Here is a 22,303-nt window from a genome sequence, read left to right as displayed (position 1 = left end):
GGTTAAATGTACCAGGGGTATTACCATGTACCACTATTACTGTTCTTCTCATTCACTCCTGTAGTGCACCTTGGACAAGACAGGACAGATTGCAGTCGAGTAGTCGCACAGGCCAATGGCAGGTAACACTGAGGACGGTGGGAGAGGAGGATAAGTGTCTGGTCACACAGCATTGCGGCCATCGTCCAGCTCCTATTCAACAGCAACTGTCTGACAGCTCGATGGAGCTATCGTTAGTTAATAGATAGATAGGGGATAAGGATCCAGGAAAAGTCCACGGACACGTTAATATGTCCAGATAGTATAGTATGACATTTCCATAAAATATATATATATATATATATATATATATATATATATATATGAGTGCCCTTTGCATGGAGTGAGGGCAGAGTGTGCAGGTTGCTCGGTTGCGGTACCGGCCAGGTCAGCAGCATTAGCATTCCTCTTTGGCCCAGCAGCCTGCAGCAGCCCTTTTCCCCCAGGAGAATACACTTTTGCTATTACTGTCAAGTCCCCTTGACTCTCTTTTTGCCCTTTTATCTATTACAAGAAATTCGAGTTCTCCTGCCCTTTTCACTTGAAGACGTGGCTGTGTGTAAAGCCTCCCCCTGTACTGAGATCACAAGCTGCAGATCCTCCAGAAATTGAGGGGTTTACTGTCAAAATGAAAATTTCACTTCAAATTATCTTGGCTGATGCACGTTTTCCAGGGCCGGGGGCTCCTCTCTCAGCCTTTTGACAGCTAGATCAGCGGAGAGGTTCAGTGATCTCGATAATATCATCCAGGAGAGCGAAAGTCAATACAATGACAGCTCCTATGACTGCATACAATCCAATTACAGCTACCTGTACACACAGTGCAGAGACGCCGCTGATCTACTGCTGCCAGCAGACACACGCTTTCATTGCGGCTCCCACCAAGGCTTTCCATAGCAATGGATCCAGGTTAAAGAAGATATATATATATATATATATATATATATATATATATATATGTATATGTATATATAAATAATTTTTTTTAATTTATTTTCCTTATATTCTCTCCGTCCATTCTACTCTGTCTCTCTCTCCATACTTGCATTTTTACTTCCGTTATAAAGAAAACTTTGCGATTCTATTAAGTCATTCGTGTAAAAAAAAAACCCACTACAGCCATTCCCTTTCTCCTGGTTGCACTCTTATTTTAATGTCAGAAAGAGTAAATCATCTATCCTGAAGTGTTGAAATATTCATGCAGGTTCATGGAGACCCCATAGAAGCTTAGGGAAGCATTAGGCTCAAAACGGTGGTAAAAACATCACTTTGGGAGCTGGGAAGTCATTGCTAGCCTCATCTATATAGGATTAAGTGAGGGGAATGCTACAAGATAAAACGCACCACTTACTCAATTGTAATGCATAGTTAGACACTAAAATGCCTATGCCTAGACTCTCTCTATATATTTTTAAAACACGTACAAATATATATATATATATATATATATATATATATATTTATATGAGTTGATCCGAGTTTCAATAGTAGCTCTGTTATCTTATCTATCTTATATCTTATAGCAGCTCTGCTATCTTATCTATCTTATAGTAGCTCTGCTATCTTATATCTTATAGTAGCTCTGCTATCTTATATCTTATAGTAGCTCTGCTATCTTATATTTTATAGTAGCTCTGCTATCTTATCTATCTTATAGTAGCTCTGCTATCTTATATCTTATAGCAACTCTGCTATCTTATATCGTATAGTAGCTCTGCTATCTTATCTATCTTATAGTAGCTCTGCTATCTTATATCTTATAGCAGCTCTGCTATCTTATATTTTATAGTAGCTCTGCTATCTTATATATCTTATAGTAGCTCTGCTATCTTATCTATCTTATAGTAGCTCTGCTATCTTATATCTTATAGCAGCTCTGCTATCTTATATTTTATAGTAGCTCTGCTATCTTATATATCTTATATCTTATAGTAGCTCTGCTATCTTATCTATCTTATATCTTCTAGTAGCTCTGCTATCTTATCTATCTTATAGTAGCTCTGCTATCATATCTATCTTATATCTTATAGTAGCTCTGCTGTCTTATCTATCTTATATCTTATAGTAGCTCTGCTATCTTATATCTTATAGTAGCTCTGCTATCTTATCTATCTTATAGTAGCTCTGCTATCTTATATCTTATAGTAGCTCTGCTATCTTATATCTTATAGTAGCTCTGCTATCTTATCTATCTTATAGTAGCTCTGCTATCTTATATCTTATAGTAGCTCTGCTTTCTTATCTATCTTCTAGTAGCTCTGCTCTCTTATCTATCTTATATCTTCTAGTAGCTCTGCTGTCTTATCTATCTGTATTGTCACTCTAGTTCAGTCACACAGCATCACTTGCACCTTCTGCCCCCATTTCCCTGGGTCAAACAGACAGACTTGTGTCTCTGAAACAGACCATTTATTGGAGTGAACAAATAGAAATGCCATTTCTGTACATCCAACATATGTGCATTGTGTAAACTTGAAAGCAGTGCCGTTTGTGATTCACTAAACAAAGAAATCTTCTGGATGGCTCGTTACTACTCTAGCATGCTGTTCATAGGGGAGAACCTTGAATTCTAACATTTTGTTCTCTTTTTTTTTGTAAACTTCTGGTTTGTAAACAGCAATAACTCCAACACATACTGTAGCATAGTCCGTGCTTTAGACATCGATATAAATAATTGTCACAACACTGAGACTTCTTAAGAAAAAGATCATTTAAACAAAGATGAATGGATGGAGAAGAATCCGAAGCATCAGTCAATCGATCGGGAATACGGGAATAAGCCCCAATCTGTTCTTATATCCTCTGCTAGAAAGTCTCATAGATTGATAAGCTACTTTGTAATATGTTAGGAGCAGAACATTTTGCTCCCAGTCTTGGGGAATGTAATAAACTCCTTATTATTCTCCTGTCCTTTAGTCATATTAGTATGGTTCCCAACCGAGCGTCCTAAAGAACCGGCTTCAAGGATGCTTCCTTTGGTGGTGGCCCAAGAGACGGTGGTGTTGGTGAGTGCCTGGTTTAAAGTACTGTGCCTGAACAAGGGGTCGTGAAAAACTCCATCCACCCAATTTCTGAGACTCGTTACAGGAGAATCCTGCCGCCTGTCAATGACACAAACTGGAGTGGACACAGCTGAAGAGGAAGAGGAGGAGGAGGAGGAAGACGGAGAGGACACCCCCTGATGCTTCAACATGCACGATGGGTATTCAGTTTGATTTAAGGAGGTGGCTGTATGAGCCAGAGACCATATTCTTGGTTTGGACTCAAGTAGTTGTTGACTTTGCTGCTGAAAACACAGTTTGGAGTCGCAGCTTCTTTGTCGCCCCCTCAATAAGTCCTGGTCACAGTCATCAACAACACTTTTCAGACAGGTCTTAGCCCTGTCCATGTCTTGGTCTACCGAAGACACTGCTAGTGGCATCTTCAGAATGACATCTTTGCAATGGTCACTGGCACAGTCTCTGCTCCGCATTTGGTGTCCTTCTTGTTGGGACTGGTGGTGAAAAGGTTGCTTCAACTCACATTCTGAGCTTTCCGACTCTATTGTATCGAAGTCGTCAAGGTCACTGAGGTCGAGGTCTTTGTCTTCTCTTCCGGTGGCTTCCTCTGTTTAGAAAAATACAGAGAGTACAATTAACTCTTTGTTCCCACGTGGTACATTTATTCTATAGAAGTAATGGTAGCAGTCATTAAGGTGGCTAGTGCTATATACTGTAACATACAAGACACCAAGTAAAAAGGTCAACTATCAGTGAATATGGAAAAGAAGACTGGTTTATTCCTAGATACTACACCATGACACTTAGGTTTATCATACAGCTGTTTATATAGAATACATTTTATTTATTAATTTATCTACAAGAAAAAAATAGTCACACACACACACACAAAAACACACACACACACAGACACACACACACACACACACACTATATATATATATATATATATATATATATATATATATATATATATATATATATATCAATTAAAGGGGGGGGGGGCAAACCTTCTATCTTCTTCTCATTCTTCATGTTGTCCTTTGAAGACTCGTCTTCCTCATCTTCCTCGTCTTCATCATAAGGTCGTTTCTCATCAGAACATTTGTTTCTTGGTGGCCAAGTCATCTTGTTCTCTTTCTTCAGCCTCCTCCGGGCATTGGCAAACCACGTGGAGACCTGGGTGAGGGTCATCTTGGTGATGATGGCCAGCATGATCTTCTCGCCCTTGGTGGGGTAGGGGTTCTTCCTGTGCTCCTGTAACCAGGCCTTCAAGGTGCTGGTGGTTTCACGAGTGGCGTTCTTCCTGCGTGTTCCTCCATCTATAGTTCCATACCTAAAATAACACAACAACAGTGCAGACATATTCAGTATACCATAAACCGACTAGCTGTGTGCACAAAACAAGCAAAAAACAGGCAGACGTATATCTTAATCCAATGTAAACTCTTGCAATAAAGGCAATAATAAGGTGACCTATAGAGGGTGTATGGGTAATATCTGGGAGAGTGCACGTCATCTTTCTGAGGCTAGATTTGAATGACCTGGGGATATAACTGTTAATATAAATATTTCCCTTCCTGCTCCTTTATTAGCCATGTCTCAGGCTTTTGTTGATGAAATTGTAAAAACGTATAAAGACAGTGGATTGCAGCTGAATATTTAATGCACACTATACTGAAAGGTCACAGGCACCCATGTGGTCTTAAAAAAAAGGTTGAGATGGCTTAAGTGGTTTTGTGCTGCTTTAGGGATAATAGACACAGCAAGGTAAAACCGTTTTAAATCCCTTCAGGGCAAGGGGAAGCAAGGCTTTGGGTAGCACAGAACACAGATAATGGGAGGTTGCTGCTCGAAGATTCCTCTAATACAAAGGCATTAGAGGGAAGGTGAGAAATCTTCAACTGCTAGGCATACATATTGTATTGTGATTTTCCCAGCCATATATTGGTTCAATCAATATACCACCTTCCATCATGTTATTCGTGCAAGAAGTCAAATAATCAAGCGAATTATATGTTATCATTAGAAAATAAAAAAAACAAACACCTTCCATCATATGTTATGCAAGAAGTCAAATAATGGAATTATATGCTATCATTAGAAAAAAAAACACCTTCCATCATTTGTTATTCAGTGCAAGAAGGCAAATAATCAAGAGAATTATATGCTATCATTAGAAATTAAATAAAAAAAAAAAAACAACAACACCTTCCATCATATGTTATGCAAGAAGTCAAATAAAGAAGATAATTGTATGCTATCATTAGAAAAAAAAAACTGGAGAAACTGTAGAGATACAAGAAAGCAACCTTTCTGTTTTTATTTAACTATGTTAAAGTAACCATAAATAGACACTAGGACAGTGCTTTGGTGACCATTTAAGTAGGGGTAGATCAGGAATTTTAAACTATTTTCTCTCTATTTGTCCCATCATTGAATAATGCAATAAACTAAATTTGCTCAGGTAATACATGTTTAACCAGTGGCATTGGGCCATATGGGTGTCAGGATAAATGTCGACCTGATTGGCGTGAATTCTGGCACCAGAAGTTTGGGTATCCATGGATAATGCCACACCATGTCGATTCCGTCTACAAGCTCTTTTGGATCAAAATGTGGGTCGTGCCCAGTACTAATCTGGTCGTGGTTGTATCCATGGATACCTGCACGTCCGGTGCCAGAATGCATTTCTTACCAGTCGGGTCAGCATACATTATGACAGGTACACTTTTAGGCTGCGTTCACACTACGTATATTTCAGTCAGTATATGTACATATATTTCAGAGCCTTTCTGTGTTTTTCATCCACTCATGGTTTTAGTTGCTATGAGGACCTGACATGAGGACCAAATACTGCCTGAAATATACTGTGTGTGAACCCAGCCTAAGGCTTATTCTCAGGGCCCTATTACCCCAGCAGAATTCTGACCAATTTAGCTGACAGATTTTTTAAGCCAAAGTCAGGAATGGATTTGAAAAGAGGAGAAATCTTTTTCTTTCCTTTATGACCTGTTGTCTGTTTAGTCTGTTCCTGGTTTTGGCTTCACAAATCTGTCAGATAAATTGGTCAGATATCTGTTGGTGTAATAGGGCCCTCATTCATCCAACATTGAACATATTTGCCATCCAGCCTGCAGGTGCCATATTGAAACACGCCATAGGCAAAGTTGCCTGATCTGGAAAATCCATGCCAGATCGCAATTATGCCAGATGGTCCATGGGCCTGGCATTGTGTGCCATTTCAGCTCATGGGGCAATGGGTAGGACATCAGAGGCAAAGGACCATGCCTGTTAAAGATCCATTCCAGGGAAGAAAAACAGCACGTTTGGATGGACATGATCAACAAGAATGGATTCATACCCAAATTGGTTGTGGATGCCTTCCACATGGATTAGTGGGCCCAGAGAATGCCAGGAAAACATTCCTCAGGTCATGGCATTGTCACCACCAGCTTGTGTTCTGCCCACAATAGTTGCAGACGATAAATTCACAAACTGCACAGTTTCAGAAATACTGCCATCCTTGGCCTGAAATCCAATAATTATTTATTTTTGCAACTTTGATGAATTCCTCCTTTTACCCATAACAGCATGGAAATATGTGTGCAGAGAGCCTACCCCACACCTTTTATACCCACAAAACCAGCTCACCACACACAACTTGCTTCATAAGCTATGAGCTCATGAGTCAGGCAATGCCAAGCTCCCTAGTCCAGCTGGCTCAGGCAGAGTCAGTGGCTTAGCTACAGCAGTTACAGTCACAACCAGGCCTGCCAGCTATGGGGTGCATGCGCTATGCTCCTACTCCGAATGGTAATATTAAAGCGACTCTGTACCCACTATCTGACCCCCCCCAAAACCGCTTGTACCTTCACATAGCTTCTTTTAATCTAAGATCTGTTCTGGGGTCCGTTCGGCAGGTGATGCAGTTATTGTCTTAAAAAACAACTTTTAAACTGCCAGCCCCGTGCCCAACGGCCGGGGCTTAGATTGTGTATGCATTAGGCTGGCACAACCTCTCTGTCCCTCCTCCCCACCCTCCTCATCATTAGGAATGCTCCAGTCAGATTGTCTCCTATTCATCAGCTGTATGAATACTGAACATGGGCTGGATCGTTAAGGCACCTGTGCAATGTTCAGACAGGACAAAGTGTTCCAGTAGCATTCCTAATGATGAAGAGGGTGGGGAGGAAGGACAGAGGGGTGGCGCAAAGTTAGGGCACAGATACTCTAAGCCCCGGCCGTTGGGTGCGGGGCTGCAAGTTTAAAAGTAGTTTTTTTAGGACAATAACTGCATCACCTGCCGAATGGACCCTAGGACAGACCTTGGATTAAAAGCAGCTATGCAAAGGTACAAGTGGTTTGGGGGGGACAGATTGTAGGTACAGAGTCGCTTAAATGCTAACCCCCCTCCATCCTTCCTACTGTAAGATGGATGGAGGAGGGGGTAGCATTAATGTTACTATTCAGCATCCTCTATATCCACACCTGGAAAAGCTGGGTTACACCCAGTATCACTTCGCTTGGTTAAAGGGGGGTTGGGGGGGGGCCCAAGTGGACCTCCTGCACCAAGGCCCATGAGATGTTAGCTACACCCCTGATAAGTGGGTTAAAATATGGGACCCTGAGAACTTGTGCCTGCCCCGCTATCTCTCTTTTCTATGGTAAAATACTAAGCCCATTCCACCCCAAGGCAGCAGGAGAGTGGGACCTGGAGGTTCAGGGGCCATAATAATAACAATCTGGTCTTAACCACATCTTTGATTGGTAAAACCAGTTCGTAATAAAGAATGAAAAGTTATTAATTTTTATCCCTCATTATTGGAAACCATTGGCAGATACCATAGGTGGTAACCACATATGGTGTCCTGACTAGAGATGACTGAATCTCGAGCACACTTTAGTATTTAATTACCAGTTCCTGCAGATGTTGGATGCAATCCTAGGGAGTCCCAGAAAACATGGATACTGTGCACTTGGGTTAGTCTGAACGCGAGCTTGCTAGTTATTCGCTCATTTCTCATCCTGACATATGGGGAAGTGAGGGTTAACTCTCTTACTTCTAACCTGTGTGACTCCTCTGCTCCTGTCAGTTACTGCAGCACAGCACTCCATCTACTGCAGAGCATTGGGGCTAAGTGTGAGCAGGTCATACATAAGCAGTCAACCTTAACGTGGTTGGGGGGTAGGAGGCTATCATCCTTAACTTAAGATATGTATGCTGAGCTGTGATTGGTTGTTATGAGTGAATTACACCAGTTTTTGTTTTACACAGATTAAGGACCAATTTAGCATCAACCTTGCACCAATGTGCGGCTTTTCTTTCCAGTTCTTCTGAATATGATAATTAGCTTGTCTGGTGCACTGGAGGTGGTCCCAGTGGCCCAGATGCCCCAGACAGGCAAATTAGCATATTTGGCATAACAGGAATATCTCAAGAACTGGACCTTGGATTTTAAAAGCAGCACATCTGGAGGTCAAACTCAACTACCTCTGTTGTTTTTTTTTGTTTGTTTTTTTTATAAAAGAGGGATGGTAACTAAAAGTATTACTGAGCTTATTGTTCTTAATCGGAATCAGTATTTTTGGGAATAAAAAATTACAGTTATGGCACAGGATGTCTTTAAATGCCTTAAGTCATCCTACTTAAAGGAATAGTGCCATGCAACACTTCAACAGAAGGAGCCATAACCCAGTGTCCCGTTCAATGGGATTAATGGACACAACTTAGGAGTCTCACATACTCATCCAACCGGCTGTTTTACAGGTGACAGGAATGAAACACACAGTTTATAAAAATAAATTGCAAAGCTGTATCTTTAGGTAAAGATACCAGGACTAGACCAAAGCAACTGATTTTTAAAAAGTTAGATGGAAATTGTAGAATTGCGCCTATATCTTCTAATGTGAATTGGGTGCACCATTTTCTTTTTATCACAAAAGTCTTCAGAAGGAATGCTGAATGTCTGTTTAGACTACCAGGCTTACCTGGCAGAAATATTGCATACAATGGGTCAGATTTATTAATCCTGGATAATACTTAGGCCCATATAACATGACCCCATGAAGTATATAAATACTATACTTACCTCTCCAGGGTCCCTGGATCTCCTCCTGCCTGTTCTGGGCATTCATTCCCTGCTTATCACAGCTGCTGCTCGCACTTCTGAAGCCGTTTGTGAAGTGACAGGTTGCTCAGCCAATCACAGGTCGAGACATGACAACGCAGCATCCAGTCATTGTCTGAGCAGCCTGTTACTTAACAGATGGCTTTAGAAGCCTCAGATGCTCAGAGGCTGCACCGGCCAGCAGGGAAAAGCCAAGAGGACACCCAGGGAGCCTGGACAGGTAAGTATAATCTCTGTTATTTTACTTTACTTGGTCATCAGCCCCCAGCCATGCATCACTATTAAACGTAACGATGCACAGCTGGTGGCCAACTATTTTTAAACATGTTGGAAGACAAAGATCGACAAGAGGATCGGCTCCAAAATTCATCACAGTGGCTCAGACTGTCTAATATATTTGGTGTATTGTTAGTCACTAAGGTCTAACTTTATGCCACCTATTGGTTGGCACACATTGTCATGTTTGAAGCCACCCTTTCTGATACTCCATGCCCACTTTGCCTCTGAGCCACTCCCCTTACTAAGCAGGTACAAAACGTGGCTAAAACACAATAAATGCGTTGTAAGTTTATAAGTTAATTGAGCCAGATCTGTGAAGCATTTGGAACAGTAAATTTGGTTCTGTGACCAAAAGTTATTAACGTTACACTGGATAAAAACAACGAGCACTATATATAGGCCTCAGTGCCATCCAACCTTTATTTTTTTCTTTTTAAAGGGAACTGATCACCTGTCTGATTTATGTGGATAAACCTTTACTTAATATAGATCTGCCCACATATGTTACAAAAGGAATGCCATAGAGAAAGCTTATTGTTTGTAAACAAGTGTGTGGCTGAACTGGAAATAAATCATCCAGACTGGTAACTGGAAATTATACAGTTGGCGCAGTATTAAATACACAGACGGTCAGGATTTTTTTCTTGCACAAATAAAAAAAAAATATAGAGTTAGAGGTATAGTTAACATGTGTTCTTATTGATACAAATAATTTGGGGTGATCTCATAAAGTAAATATTTTTCAAGAACATGCTGCAGCCAAGTACATCAGACCTGTAGAAACAGGTTCAGGAAATAAAATACAGGTTTCTTTATTTGTTCTTTCCTCTAAAATCTGTTTAGATAGAATGTAGAAGGAAACGGATGTGGTATCCAGTCTCATGTATGTCTCTGATAAATCACAACCCAAGTTGTAGCTCAAAACTTTTCTCAGAGGCTTTAAACCATTGAGGAATATTAATAATAGCTTTGTTGACATTGAAACATTATGTATGTATATACATATAGTAGATGGATGGTTCACCATTGGGTTAGGCTGTTACCTCACCCTGATATTTTAGGCTTGGGCTGGGTTCACACTACATTTTTTTCATCATTTTTTCTAGAAAACGGATGAAAAAGGATGGAAAAACGAATGCATTTGTGTACATTTATCTTGATCCATTTATATATTTACTTCCATTATAAAAAGAACGGATCAAAATGGATCCATTTTTTTAACGTACACAAAAATGTGGTCGACCACATTTGTGTGTACAGTAATAAAACAGATGTGTTTTGATCTGTTTCTTTTTGATAGAAGTCAAGGGAAAAATGGAATAAGACATATGCACACAAATCCATGCGGTTTTTTTTCATCCACTTTTTTTTGCAAAGATGAAAGAAACATAGTGGTAACCCAGCCTTACTGTTTTTTAGTCTCATATTTCAGACAAAGCCGTGGCTGGCTGTCCTAATGCAGCCAAACTCCTTACATCCAGAGGGCGAAGGGGTAATTTCTGATCAAATGGGAAATTTCGGTTACTGAAATAAACTGCACACAATTTTTCAATGAAACATCGGTCTTTTATTTGATGTAGGTTTTTTTATTTTCATCAATTTAAATTTTTTGGGTAGATGTTGGGGGATTATATAAAATTTAAAAAGAAAATAAGTGTCTGTTTTTAATAAATTTTTATATTTTATTAGCACAAATGGTCCTTTCCATATAGGGAATCCATAAAGGCAGGACTAGAAGCATTTTTTATTTTACATATCATCCCACGGTGAGGCCGTAGAGGACTTTTAGAGGAATTTTATTTTTAAAATACGTTTGTATTATTGCTGATTTTCCCTCTAACTGGGGCCCCCTTTTAGCCCCAGTTCCGGGGGAATACAGCCCCCTTACACTCTCTGTGGAGCTGAATAACTTACTGCAGATACCTTGCACCCACTATCAGAAGAGAAGAAAGACAATGCCATAGGATCAACCATAGTGTCTGCCAATTCATAAAGCTCAGTCTGTGAGAAATTGCTTATGATGTCCCTTCTGTAGCATTTCCTGTACATCCTCTAAGCATTGTAATATAAAGGAATAACTAATGGTGGACAGCTTTTTTCATTCCGATAGTACAAAGTATAGTGCAAAGATCATTCAGTGACACACACAACATTTATAACACAATGATGATGTTCGATTGCAATACACCCAAAACTACTATTAGGGTACAAACCCACACACCGTATACACAGCAGATACGCAGCAAAAACGCAGCAGATTTGGTGGTGCAGATTTGATGCTGTGTCCAGTTATTTAGATCTAATCTGCTGCGTATTTGTTGCGTGTTTGTTGCGTATTTGCTGCGTATCGCAGCAGTAAATAAGCTGCGTATACGGTGTGTGGGTTTGTACCCTTAAAAGGACTGCTGTATACACACAATGAATTTGACCCAATGTGAATGGGTGCTCTGCATAAGATTCATTAGTGCATCTAACTCATGATCATGCATGGCTTTAGAGCTACCAGCTGACAATTTTTTTTGTCCCACACTATTTAAAACCCAAGGGAGTTCAAATTGAATAGACCATTTGTCATTGTAGACACAGACACAGCGATGTCCAATATATCTGCTCCACCTTGGCCAGTTTGTCTGATAAGACAATTATTGATTCATTACTTGATTACTGTGCATATCTTCTCAAGTGCAATGCATTATTTGTTAAGAAATGTCATTCTTCTGGACAAGTAGGCCATATGACTATACCTAAAGTCTGCAGCTTATAAAATATCTATTGAAAAAAAACTATTCTGTAGGTAATCACAGACAAAAAACTATTCCGTAGGTAATCACAAATTGAGGCAAAGGGGACAATGCAAAAATAAAACTTTGTCTACTGCCTCCCTGTGTAGTAAAAATATAAAATGGCAAATACTTACCTTTCTTTCTCCCCTGCTGCTCCTGGTGGTAGATCGTCTGTCCCTGTGTGTGCTCCAATTCTGACAGCTTCTAATGACTTCTAAGCTTCTATTGGCTGAGAGTGGGGAGCTGGATATTATTGGAAGCCATCAAAATGGGTATGCAGTCGGGAACAGAAGATCTGACAGATGGAGCAGCAGGGGAAAGGGGGAAGTAAGTAAGCCCTTTAAACAAAAAAAAAAGTTTTAATGTATAGGAAGGCAATAGGAATGTGACAAAGTTTTATATTTGCCAAGAAAATCCCTTTAAGCTGTCATGCCCCTAGGTATTGTACCTTGCCTTATTTAACCTTACAGATTTCAAGAAAGGAAGCCACTGAGCCCTACTATTCAGCTGTCTTCGTCAGCTGCACAGACCCAAAGGGGATCTGTCATAATATTCTATACCCCAAATTTCCACCATGTCATTATTATATTATCTGCCTAATGCTATATAATCTAAAAAAAAACTATACTAAGAGCAGACACTGTATGTAAATTACTAGTAAAGATTTATTTTGACAAAGCCATACTGAAAAGCTATGCAGTGTTGCCCTTTATGGCTTTTTAGGTATCCCACAGACTATCCTAGACCTTGTTCATAATGAGGCATCATAGGCAGTATAATTAGAACTCATTCAGAAAGGACATGTTAAGTGACTGCTTGGTTCTTTAGTATTACATGTCCAGATGACTCCTCAATGGTTATTCACATATTCACATCTACTATTAGTGCTGTTTGTACACTGTGCAATATCAGAGGCTGAATATACAGGGGCATCATAAGACTACTAAGTCAAAGTGGCGTGACCCCCACAATTGCTATGATTGCTAAAGTGCACCCCCAGGCCTGTCCTCCTAATGAATATTGGGATGCACTCTGCAGTGACATCACTCCGCACTCATCACTGCAGAGCACTAGATATGATATTATAAAATATTCATTAGGACTACAGGCCGACCAGGGTAGATGGGTGCACTAAGAGTGGTAGTCCCGCCCCCAGTGCACCAAATCACCACATTTACATATCTAATAAACTACAAAGTAAGCAAATTATCTTCATCCTCAGTGCCTCTTGTGCCATAGGGACATAACAGTTATAGACATTTAAAGGGCTTAAGGTAACTTTCAGAGGGGTAAAAACCCCAGGGGTCACTGGAGGTTTTGTAGGGGAAGGAGGAAAGTTTTCCCCACCCCTCCCTTACAGACACACTGAACCAGGAAATTACATTAGCCCAGCATAACATGACATACTATTGTTATTGCACCTGTTCTTTTTTTTGCAACTGTAATAAAATTAAATAAAAATAAAAGTAGAATTCAATCTGTGGGCCTCATGTTAGGCAGGGCTTACTTTCATCCAGCAATCTGGCGGTGCTTCCCTATGGCACAACAGAAAAGCTCCGGAGGGAAACGCATCTTTGAACTGATCCCATTTATTTCAATGGAATGGTTTAAAGAATCTGGCATGCTAATAGTGATGCTCTATCACCAGACACGCAGTACGTCAGAAAGTGTCTTGCAGTGTCTCCTGCTCGTTGATGAAAAAAATGGGTAGAAAGTCGGATGACAACTAATGCCTTTTTGGCGTCAGTTGTGGCATCAGTTCTGCTCAGTTTATTAAAAAAAAAAAAAAAAGAAAAAACGCAACTGATAAATGTAAACGTATAAATGTAGGCAGAAATAGCTGAGCAAATTGATATGCATATTTGTGGGAAAAGATTCATCATGAGTAGTACATTTGATCATTTATATATTTTCTCATTTAGGGCTGAGGCATTAGGTAGGTGGTCCTACTTAGTGATTGACAGCCAAATGCTAGCTGAGGTTAAAATGAATAAATTACTGCTTTTACTGAATCATTTCCCATACATATGGATATCAATCTGCTCAGCTCCTCCTGCTTAATATTATTCACCCTCAGATCGGACTGCATTTTCAATGAGATGGGATCCCTTTAAATTTTCCACTTCACGAGGACTGCACCTGAATTATTCCTTCTAGGACATTGAGCATGGCATAATTTAAAAGTAAGACTTTTGTGTTTTAATCTAACAAAATATAAACTCTAAACTTGACATTAGTTGATATAAAGTTAATAAGTTAAATAAAAATTCTGCCTATTACACGTGGTGATAGGAACATTTCTGAGTCCTCTGCTTTATATTTGATAGCACACAAGTGAATTAAGGTTTTATCTCTAAATACAAAATAAAACTTTGCTGCATTCAGCACTATAGACTATTTCTGGGGTGCTCCAGGTTGTAAAATTGTAACAGGCTTTATGGAGGCGCGCGCCACTTCAAGAGCCTCCCCCCAAAGTACCTCCTACAAAAAAACCATTGTGTACAACAGCACAGGTCTGTGGAAAGGATGGCGGATGCCTGAAGCTGGCTGTGGAGCACCTAGTGTCCTCTCTGGAATTCCATAGACTCCAATGGCCTCAGTGTCAGACAAGTAGATAAATCCAAAAACAATCACAGTCAACATGTTTTTGATCCAGCTCATCTGCTGTGGTTAAACAACTGATGCACCAATAGCCAAATTAATAAACAATGGCCTCAGTTCTAGAATCCCTTTACCCATAACATTTTCCTACTATACCACAGGTAAAATTACTGGATGGATGGACATATGGGAACACTCCTTAAAGAAGGGATTTTTTTTTTAATCACAGACATTAATAGTATACTCTTTATAGTTGATTCTGCTTTAGGGATCCCCACTAATTCTGAGAATCTGTATCCACATATGCACGGCCCATTCTCAACCATTGGTCTAAGGCATTGGTGGTGATACCAGCTGTCTGACCTTTGCTGTCATTGGTCAGCCACATATGTCAAAACCCACAGCAGCACTAACAGTAAATGATGTCATTTCCATGAGATTTTTTAACATATGTTCCATAAAGCTAAATGGGTTTGGTTTTGCAGGATGTACATAGATTCTTACAAATGTATTCACAAACATTTTCTGCACAGAATTTTGTGCAACCAATCTTCCATGTCTTAGCATCCCTTGATTCACACACAATTACCACACCTATATGGTACATCATTCTGGGATGCAAGAAAGCCTTCTTACACATGTACCATGGGATAAAGAGCACAATGAAATCACCACATTTTAATCCCTGTCGTTATTTGGAATTCCTAAATCCAGAAACAGAGCTGCCATGTTAAAAATAGCAGATGTGGACATTTTCAGAGATGATAAAATAATATAATAAGCAGTAATATGCAAGAGGTGTTGCTAATTGTACTGGGCCTGGATTGCATTAGCACTATTGAGATGAACTCATCCTCTTATTAATACTGGAAACCATTTTGCTCTTCTTAGATACGTTACATAATGTACCTTTTGTTCATGAAGCAGAATGTAATTTGAAACGCGTAATGTAACAATAGGGCACTTCAAATGAATGCAATTTAGATATCCCAGTGCAATAAAATGTTATTTAATACCTCTGATTGGGTAAATGACCTTTTATGGCTTCATTTCACTGACTCATTAAAAAAGGAATAGATGCATATAGAGGATCTAGGAAGGGTACATGTTTGGGAGAGACTGGTTAAACTAGGCCACGACACTTCTATTTCTGAAGGATTCGTGGTAGGTTTTAGCACCACTTTGGTAATTTTACCATTACAGTTTGCTTAAAAAGGAGCATCTGTCACTTCCAAAAGCATTACTAATCCACCGAAAGTTTCACAGAGGTCGAAAAAGGATACGAGTAATACCTTCCCTTCTGCTGCCCATGTTTTTCATCTTGGTAAAATTGTTTTTTTTTATTCGGTATTGGATGATGCATTGAAGTGTCAAAGAGGCGTGGCCTATTTGACACTTCACTGTATTGCAGACCCGGATCATGCCTCCTTGTGTGTTTATCATAAAGCTAAAAATGAATGGCAATAGTGAAGGTCTAAATTTTTCTTTTTTTATCAAGACCTCTGTGACACATAATGCATTTCCATGTGTTAAGATGCACTTTAGGCATTTCTGACCGGCCAAAAATGTACTAATTTACTATGCATTTCATGCATAATTTACAAAAATAATGATGTTTTCTTACATGTTGCAATGTCTTTGTTAAAATGTCAGGACAATACATCCTTTTTTTATCAGTGGACTAACCCATAGTTTACCTAAAACAGCAACAACCACAACACAGAGGAGGTGTGGCTCATATGCTGGGTATAGGCCTGCTATATACCACTTGTTAACTTGAATGGGGCCGATGTGTGAGACAGAATAGGCCTGTCCTAGAGACTTTTCCGCAGGTAAAGTGTTAACAAAACTATGATGCGTTCAAAGATACTTCACAGACATCTCAGTTAAAGCAATAACACGATGACCCTGATAGTGTTCACAAAGACTCTAACTGCTGAAGATCAACACTTGTAAGTGAAAAGCTTGCACTAATGCTATTGCTATGTGACACTTTCTCTTCGACACCACAGAGGTCATGTATCAATGCTACCACTATTGTTTTACCTGCTTAGTCACACATTCTGTAAATACAGAAACAAAACATTCCTAGTTGTCAAAACCTGAAAACATGTGTAACCTACTTGCTCAATTTCATGTCCTACACCGACTGATACATAGGAGCTCTAATAAAGTGACATAAGGTGTTGACTGAAGATTTTACAGCTTGGTACAGTTACTGTATTCAGCTTTGTAGACTGGATATAAGGTCCTTATAGTGGAAGCATTCACATTAAGAGTAATTTGACTGGGTCACGTGAAGGGTATATTAAAGTCACAATCTTATGGGAGTTTATCAACATGTAAAACACAGTCAGCATAATACTGCAGTAAGGATATATAGTATAAATAAAAATCAGATACCTGTCATATTGGTACTGGCTCAGGGTATGATCATAAGGATAGTAAGCAGCAGTCTGGGCAATACCCGCATGCGCAGATCCGGTGCCATCCTTTGAGTCAAATGTGTTCTGTAACATAAGGTCAAGAGTGTTTATATGACAGTATACATATACAATCTATTTATTTCCCACACATTAACCATCAGAAATATACTTCTTTTTTCCAAACTGTCCTGTTATCTGGAGTCCCAGACACAGCTTAATAATCTCAATATAACAAACAATGCTAAATACAAGACAAATTAGTTCATTCTCATGACACAATTGTATATTGCTCTCTGCTCCTGTGGATATATAATGAATGAGTGCATTATACAGCCTCTTCCAGAACTCATTCTACTGTTAATATGTTCATAGATAAGGGAAGCAGTTCATACACATTTAATACATATTCTGCACTACAACAAAAGATAAAAGAACTGACAACATCCATCTCAAGCTGTCACTTCCTGTTTATCTTTTGAGAATAGAGAAGATAAATACTCTATGCTAATCTACAGAAATAAATGTAATACTAGCAGATAAATGCTAGTGGGGATAAAATGTATATATATATATACATACACACATATCTATATCTATCTATCTATCTATCTATCTATATATATATATATATATATATATATATATATATATATATTTAATCATACTAGGTCTGCATACACACACTGTAAGTAAATTGAATAAATCACCTAGGATAAAAAATAGACACATAAAAAAATCTTCATCTTCTTTATGAACAAAGAGTGGTCTTACCAGAGAATAGAAAGCAGATGCATCAGTGCCATATGTAACATAGTTGCCATAGCCCTGGGAGCCTGTATAGGGGTTCCCATAAACTCCTAAAGCAGCTGCAGAGTTGAGCTCATGCCTGGCAGTGGCCAGCAGCCTGCTCTCATACACAGGACAATAGACAGGGGTCTGAGCAGAGGCGGCAGCAGCTGGATCTGACAAAGTCCTTCCACTTGACTCGCAGCAGGTTGACAATGAATTGGTGGTCATCAAGAACTAGGGGAAATGTCATACAATGAGAACAAGCATATAGCCCAGCAACACTGTCTATATGTAAATCTAGTGCCTTGTCAATGATTACAGATTAAAGAATATTAAAAAATATGAAGTACAAAAATGGACAAAAAAAGTTCAGTACCAAATATGTTCCCCTATTTTCTAATTATTTATGTAAAAAATGCACAGTTTATTAGATTAGTGGATTAGCCTTATTGAGCTCAATATAAATAAAATAATAATAATAATAATAATAATAATAATAATAATAATAATAATAATAATTACTATTATTATTATCATCATCATTATGAAAAAAAAAATCCACGCTACAATAAGGGCAGATGAGCATTGTTCTATACAATCTGTCTTTTCGTCTGAATCCAGTCGCTCTAGCAATAGCACTTACCTGAGGTGTGGAGGAGTATGGATACCCAAACTGAGGATATGACATGTTACATGAACTCCCGAATCCCAGAAATTGCAGGATAGGATTTTTCTCTGTCTCACTGTATAGGAGTTTTCTTCTGTAACAATTGGTGACCACAGGTTCCCAGATGCTTAAAGGGGGGAAAAAGAAGGAAATGATCTTTAAGCCTTAACCCGTTCTTTTGCTCAACATACCCAGAAACATGACTTAGAAATACAATGAAAAGAGACTGCAATATTGCTCCAAAGCACATTTACTAAAAACAATAATCAGTACACAGCAAAGCCAGCAGGCAAGGTGCATGCCGTGACGTCACCACACCCCTTCATCCCCGGATCTCTGCATCCAAGGGTGCGAAAACCACTGATCTCCAACGATCGCTTTTATGGATCGTGCGAGTGATCGTACAAGGTAATTATAGGTGTTTGTACGAGGCGAGGAGATCGCCATGCACACTAATGATTTTATCTCCTGACTCCCTCAAGGATGCCACAGACTCTTCATTAGAAATTAATTAATGAGCAGCTGTTTCCCGCTAATAATTAGCCTCATTTCCCAATGAGAGGGGCAGGAAGGGGAGCTGTCCAGCCAAGGAAAGCCTATGGCCAGCTGCGGGTTGTGCTCACTCTACAAATGATACATCACATCTAATCAATAGAGCTTGTTCCGTCTAATAACAATCAATGAAGTTCTGTAGATTGTATTTAATCATAAGTGCCCGTCTGAAGAGCAGAAAGTGCCGAAAAGCTTCAATAAAAAGCCGTAAAGTGACAATTTACGGGACTCCCCAAAAGAGTTTGATACTTTGAGTTATAAAGAGACAGGTAACATTATATAATCATTGTGATCGAATCTGGACAGTTCTACCCTTACAATAAAAGTTACTCAATGATTTACATATAGTTATTATAATAAACTGATTATTCCTTATAATATTACTGAAGTATTAGAGGATAGAATATATAATAGGTAATCGGAAACAATAGTTACAAAGTGTAATATATAGAGATAGGTAGATGGTGTAAAATATACAAGCTATTCATCAGTAAACAAGGTTTTACATAGACGCTGCAGTTATATGAAAGAAAATCTAGAATAAAGCGGTGAGATGGAGTGTGGGGTGTGTGTACCCTGGCAGCAGGATGGGCAGCCCAGGTACTTGTCTATCTATGTATCTGGAGTGTGCTGACTTGCTCAGATAGCTGCCTGGGTTCAGACATGCGGATAGCCCCAGGGTCACACTCTAATTAATGACGGTGTTCTCTTCTTTTCCCCAGCTGGAAGACTGCCTCGCAGAAACCAATGTGCCCACCGCTGACAGCTCGATTGAGGGTGATTGATGACTATCTGGAGACCACACTACTACACCTAATATAGGAGCTGATGCTTAATTGCTTTCATTTACTGTGAGAAATACATACAAATATACATATCTTCTCCATCTATCCTATATTGTGCCAAAGAGTTTAGTAATAGTTATGTATAAAGTATATAAGCAGCAGTCTGTCTCTTAGGCACCGCATTATAACTTGTAACAAATATATATATATATATATATATATATATATATATATATATATATATATATATATTCATCATTTACACACACATTTAGAAAGATAGCAAAGGGAAGAATACCCAAGAAATCCTCTTTCTAGTGTCCACTTGCTAGTGGCATATGTAACCCGCACAGCTGACAAGCAGGCCATTTTAATAAGTGTCTTGCCTGGCTACAAACAATCTGATCTACATAACAAAGGCTGTCAAATAAAAATTCATTGAGCGCTTAGAAGGCTGAAGTTAATACAAGAAGTGGGATGATCCATTGTATATCATGGTCCCAGTGTATTCTGCACGATGATAGAAAGTTAGAAGAGAGATGATGATATAAGTTTATTGCCCTCAGAGCTGCACTCCTGCACACTGCACACTACTAAGGTTCCATCCAGGCTTCACAGGGACATGAACTCCGCTAAGTTAACATTTAGCCTTTGCTATAGGAAACATATGGCACATTAGGGCATGTCAGCTGTGAGTGGCAATGGCTGGGGCCTCAGCAGTCTGCTCAATGTGTCATCACTTAAACAAGTCACAGCGAATACTACTTCATTCATTAACATTTCACCTCTACAACAGATTTTAGAGCATTGATCAGCAACAGGACATTTATACACTTGTACAATATACAAGTCAGTGTCCACACGTAAAGCAAGGAATTGACGACCCACCAAGAATCGCACAAACTTTAAGGTGACATTTGGTGTACATGTAGCAGAACCTGGTCTGAGCTTGGACAAACCTGTCTCTCTTCATATCGTCTAGTGAAGTTGCTTCAGGCTGCTGTTAAGTGACATATGTACATTACATTACAATTAGCACTAAATACTTATCATCATCATCATCATCATCATCATCATCATCATCATCATCATCATCATCATAGCTAAATGCAGCACAAGTCTAGAAGTTTGCATTAGTTTATTTCAAAACACATTACAATGGAATAAACTTAACTGGAGGAAAGTTTTCATGAGTCTCCCCTGTAAAACAATGGGCACACCACACAAGCTGTGCCACCTAGTCACAGAGAACACTAATGCATAGACCTTGTGCACATTGTACTGTATATCACAGACACAGGGCTGACTCCTATATAGAAGCTAGCACTATACATAGGAATGCCCCATGTCAGTACAGGAGGGCTCTAGCACATTGCTGCAAAGTAGTAAATGAAGGTAATGTTACCTGGGTGAGGCGCCTGGTCCTGGCACTGGTTCCCGCAGACTAGAGGTGTGCAGTGGCTGGCACGGTGTCACTGGCTGCTAATGGAGACATTTGTGTGTGTACCATACCTGACTATAGAGTGGAGTAGTGCTCTCAGTCCCCAGGCACCGCAATCACTAAGCCTGTGTACTGAGTGACGTTACACTGCACAGCTCCACTCAGCACCGCGCGCTCACTGATTAACGCTCCTCTGCACCGGCGCAGCGCACAGCACCCACACAGCACCCGCACAGCACCCGCACAGCACCCGCACAACACCAGCACAACACCCGCACAGAACCCGCACAGCACCCGCACAGCACCCGCACAGCACGCAAAGTTTCCTTCTGGGCGAAACAATAGCCACACAATGACTAAGGTGCATAAACACAGGTGGCAGGGAAACGGGACTAGGCTAGTCTCTCTGTCATTATCTATCTATCTATCTATCTATCTATCTATCTATCTATCTATCTTCTATCTATCTATCTATCTATCTATCTATCTATCTATCTATCTATCTCCTATCTCCCTTTCTTTCTCTCTCATCTATCTATCTATCTATCTATCTATCTATCTATCTATCTATCTATCTGTCTGTCTGTCTGTCTCTCTGTCTATCTATCTATCTGTCTATCTATCTATCTATCTATCTATCTATTATCTATCAGTCTATCTATCTATCTATCTATCTATCTATCTATCTATCTATCTATCTATCTCCTATCTCTCTTTCTTCCTCTCTCTTCTATCTATCTATCTATCTATCTATCTATCTATCTATCTATTATCTATCTATCTATCTATCTATCTATCTATCTATTATCTA

At 39.4% G+C, this 22,303-nt stretch overlaps 1 protein-coding gene across 1 annotated transcript; it reads right to left on the bottom strand.

The window, feature by feature from the left end:
• Window positions 1–2,452: 2,452 nt before the first annotated feature.
• On the bottom strand, window positions 2,453–21,675 carry IRX4 (iroquois homeobox 4). The gene is made up of 6 exons (XM_069960273.1): window positions 21,457–21,675; window positions 18,691–18,841; window positions 18,030–18,281; window positions 17,236–17,342; window positions 4,049–4,374; window positions 2,453–3,645 (listed from the first exon to the last, which is right to left on the bottom strand). Exons 2-6 carry the CDS (start codon window positions 18,733–18,735, stop codon window positions 2,885–2,887), a joined length of 1,491 nt encoding a protein of 496 aa, XP_069816374.1. The 5' UTR covers window positions 18,736–18,841; window positions 21,457–21,675; the 3' UTR covers window positions 2,453–2,884.
• Between the last annotated feature and the right edge of the window lie 628 nt (window positions 21,676–22,303).

This window comes from Dendropsophus ebraccatus, chromosome 2 (assembly GCF_027789765.1).
Source record: "Dendropsophus ebraccatus isolate aDenEbr1 chromosome 2, aDenEbr1.pat, whole genome shotgun sequence".
NCBI lineage: Eukaryota > Metazoa > Chordata > Amphibia > Anura > Hylidae > Dendropsophus > Dendropsophus ebraccatus.
The sequence above is the reverse complement of the archived record's forward strand: the minus strand, read 5'-3'. Positions and strand labels throughout refer to the sequence as shown.

Coding starts and splice junctions, on each gene's coding strand:
- IRX4 (XM_069960273.1), bottom strand. CDS start 18,735: ATGTCATATCCTCAGTTTGGGTATCCATACTCCTCCACACCTCAG. Junction 17,343..18,029: donor CATCTGCTTTCTATTCTCTG/GTAAGACCACTC, acceptor CTTATGTTACAG/AACACATTTGACTCAAAGGA. Junction 3,646..4,048: donor GAATGAGAAGAAGATAGAAG/GTTTGCCCCCCC, acceptor TTTTCTAAACAG/AGGAAGCCACCGGAAGAGAA.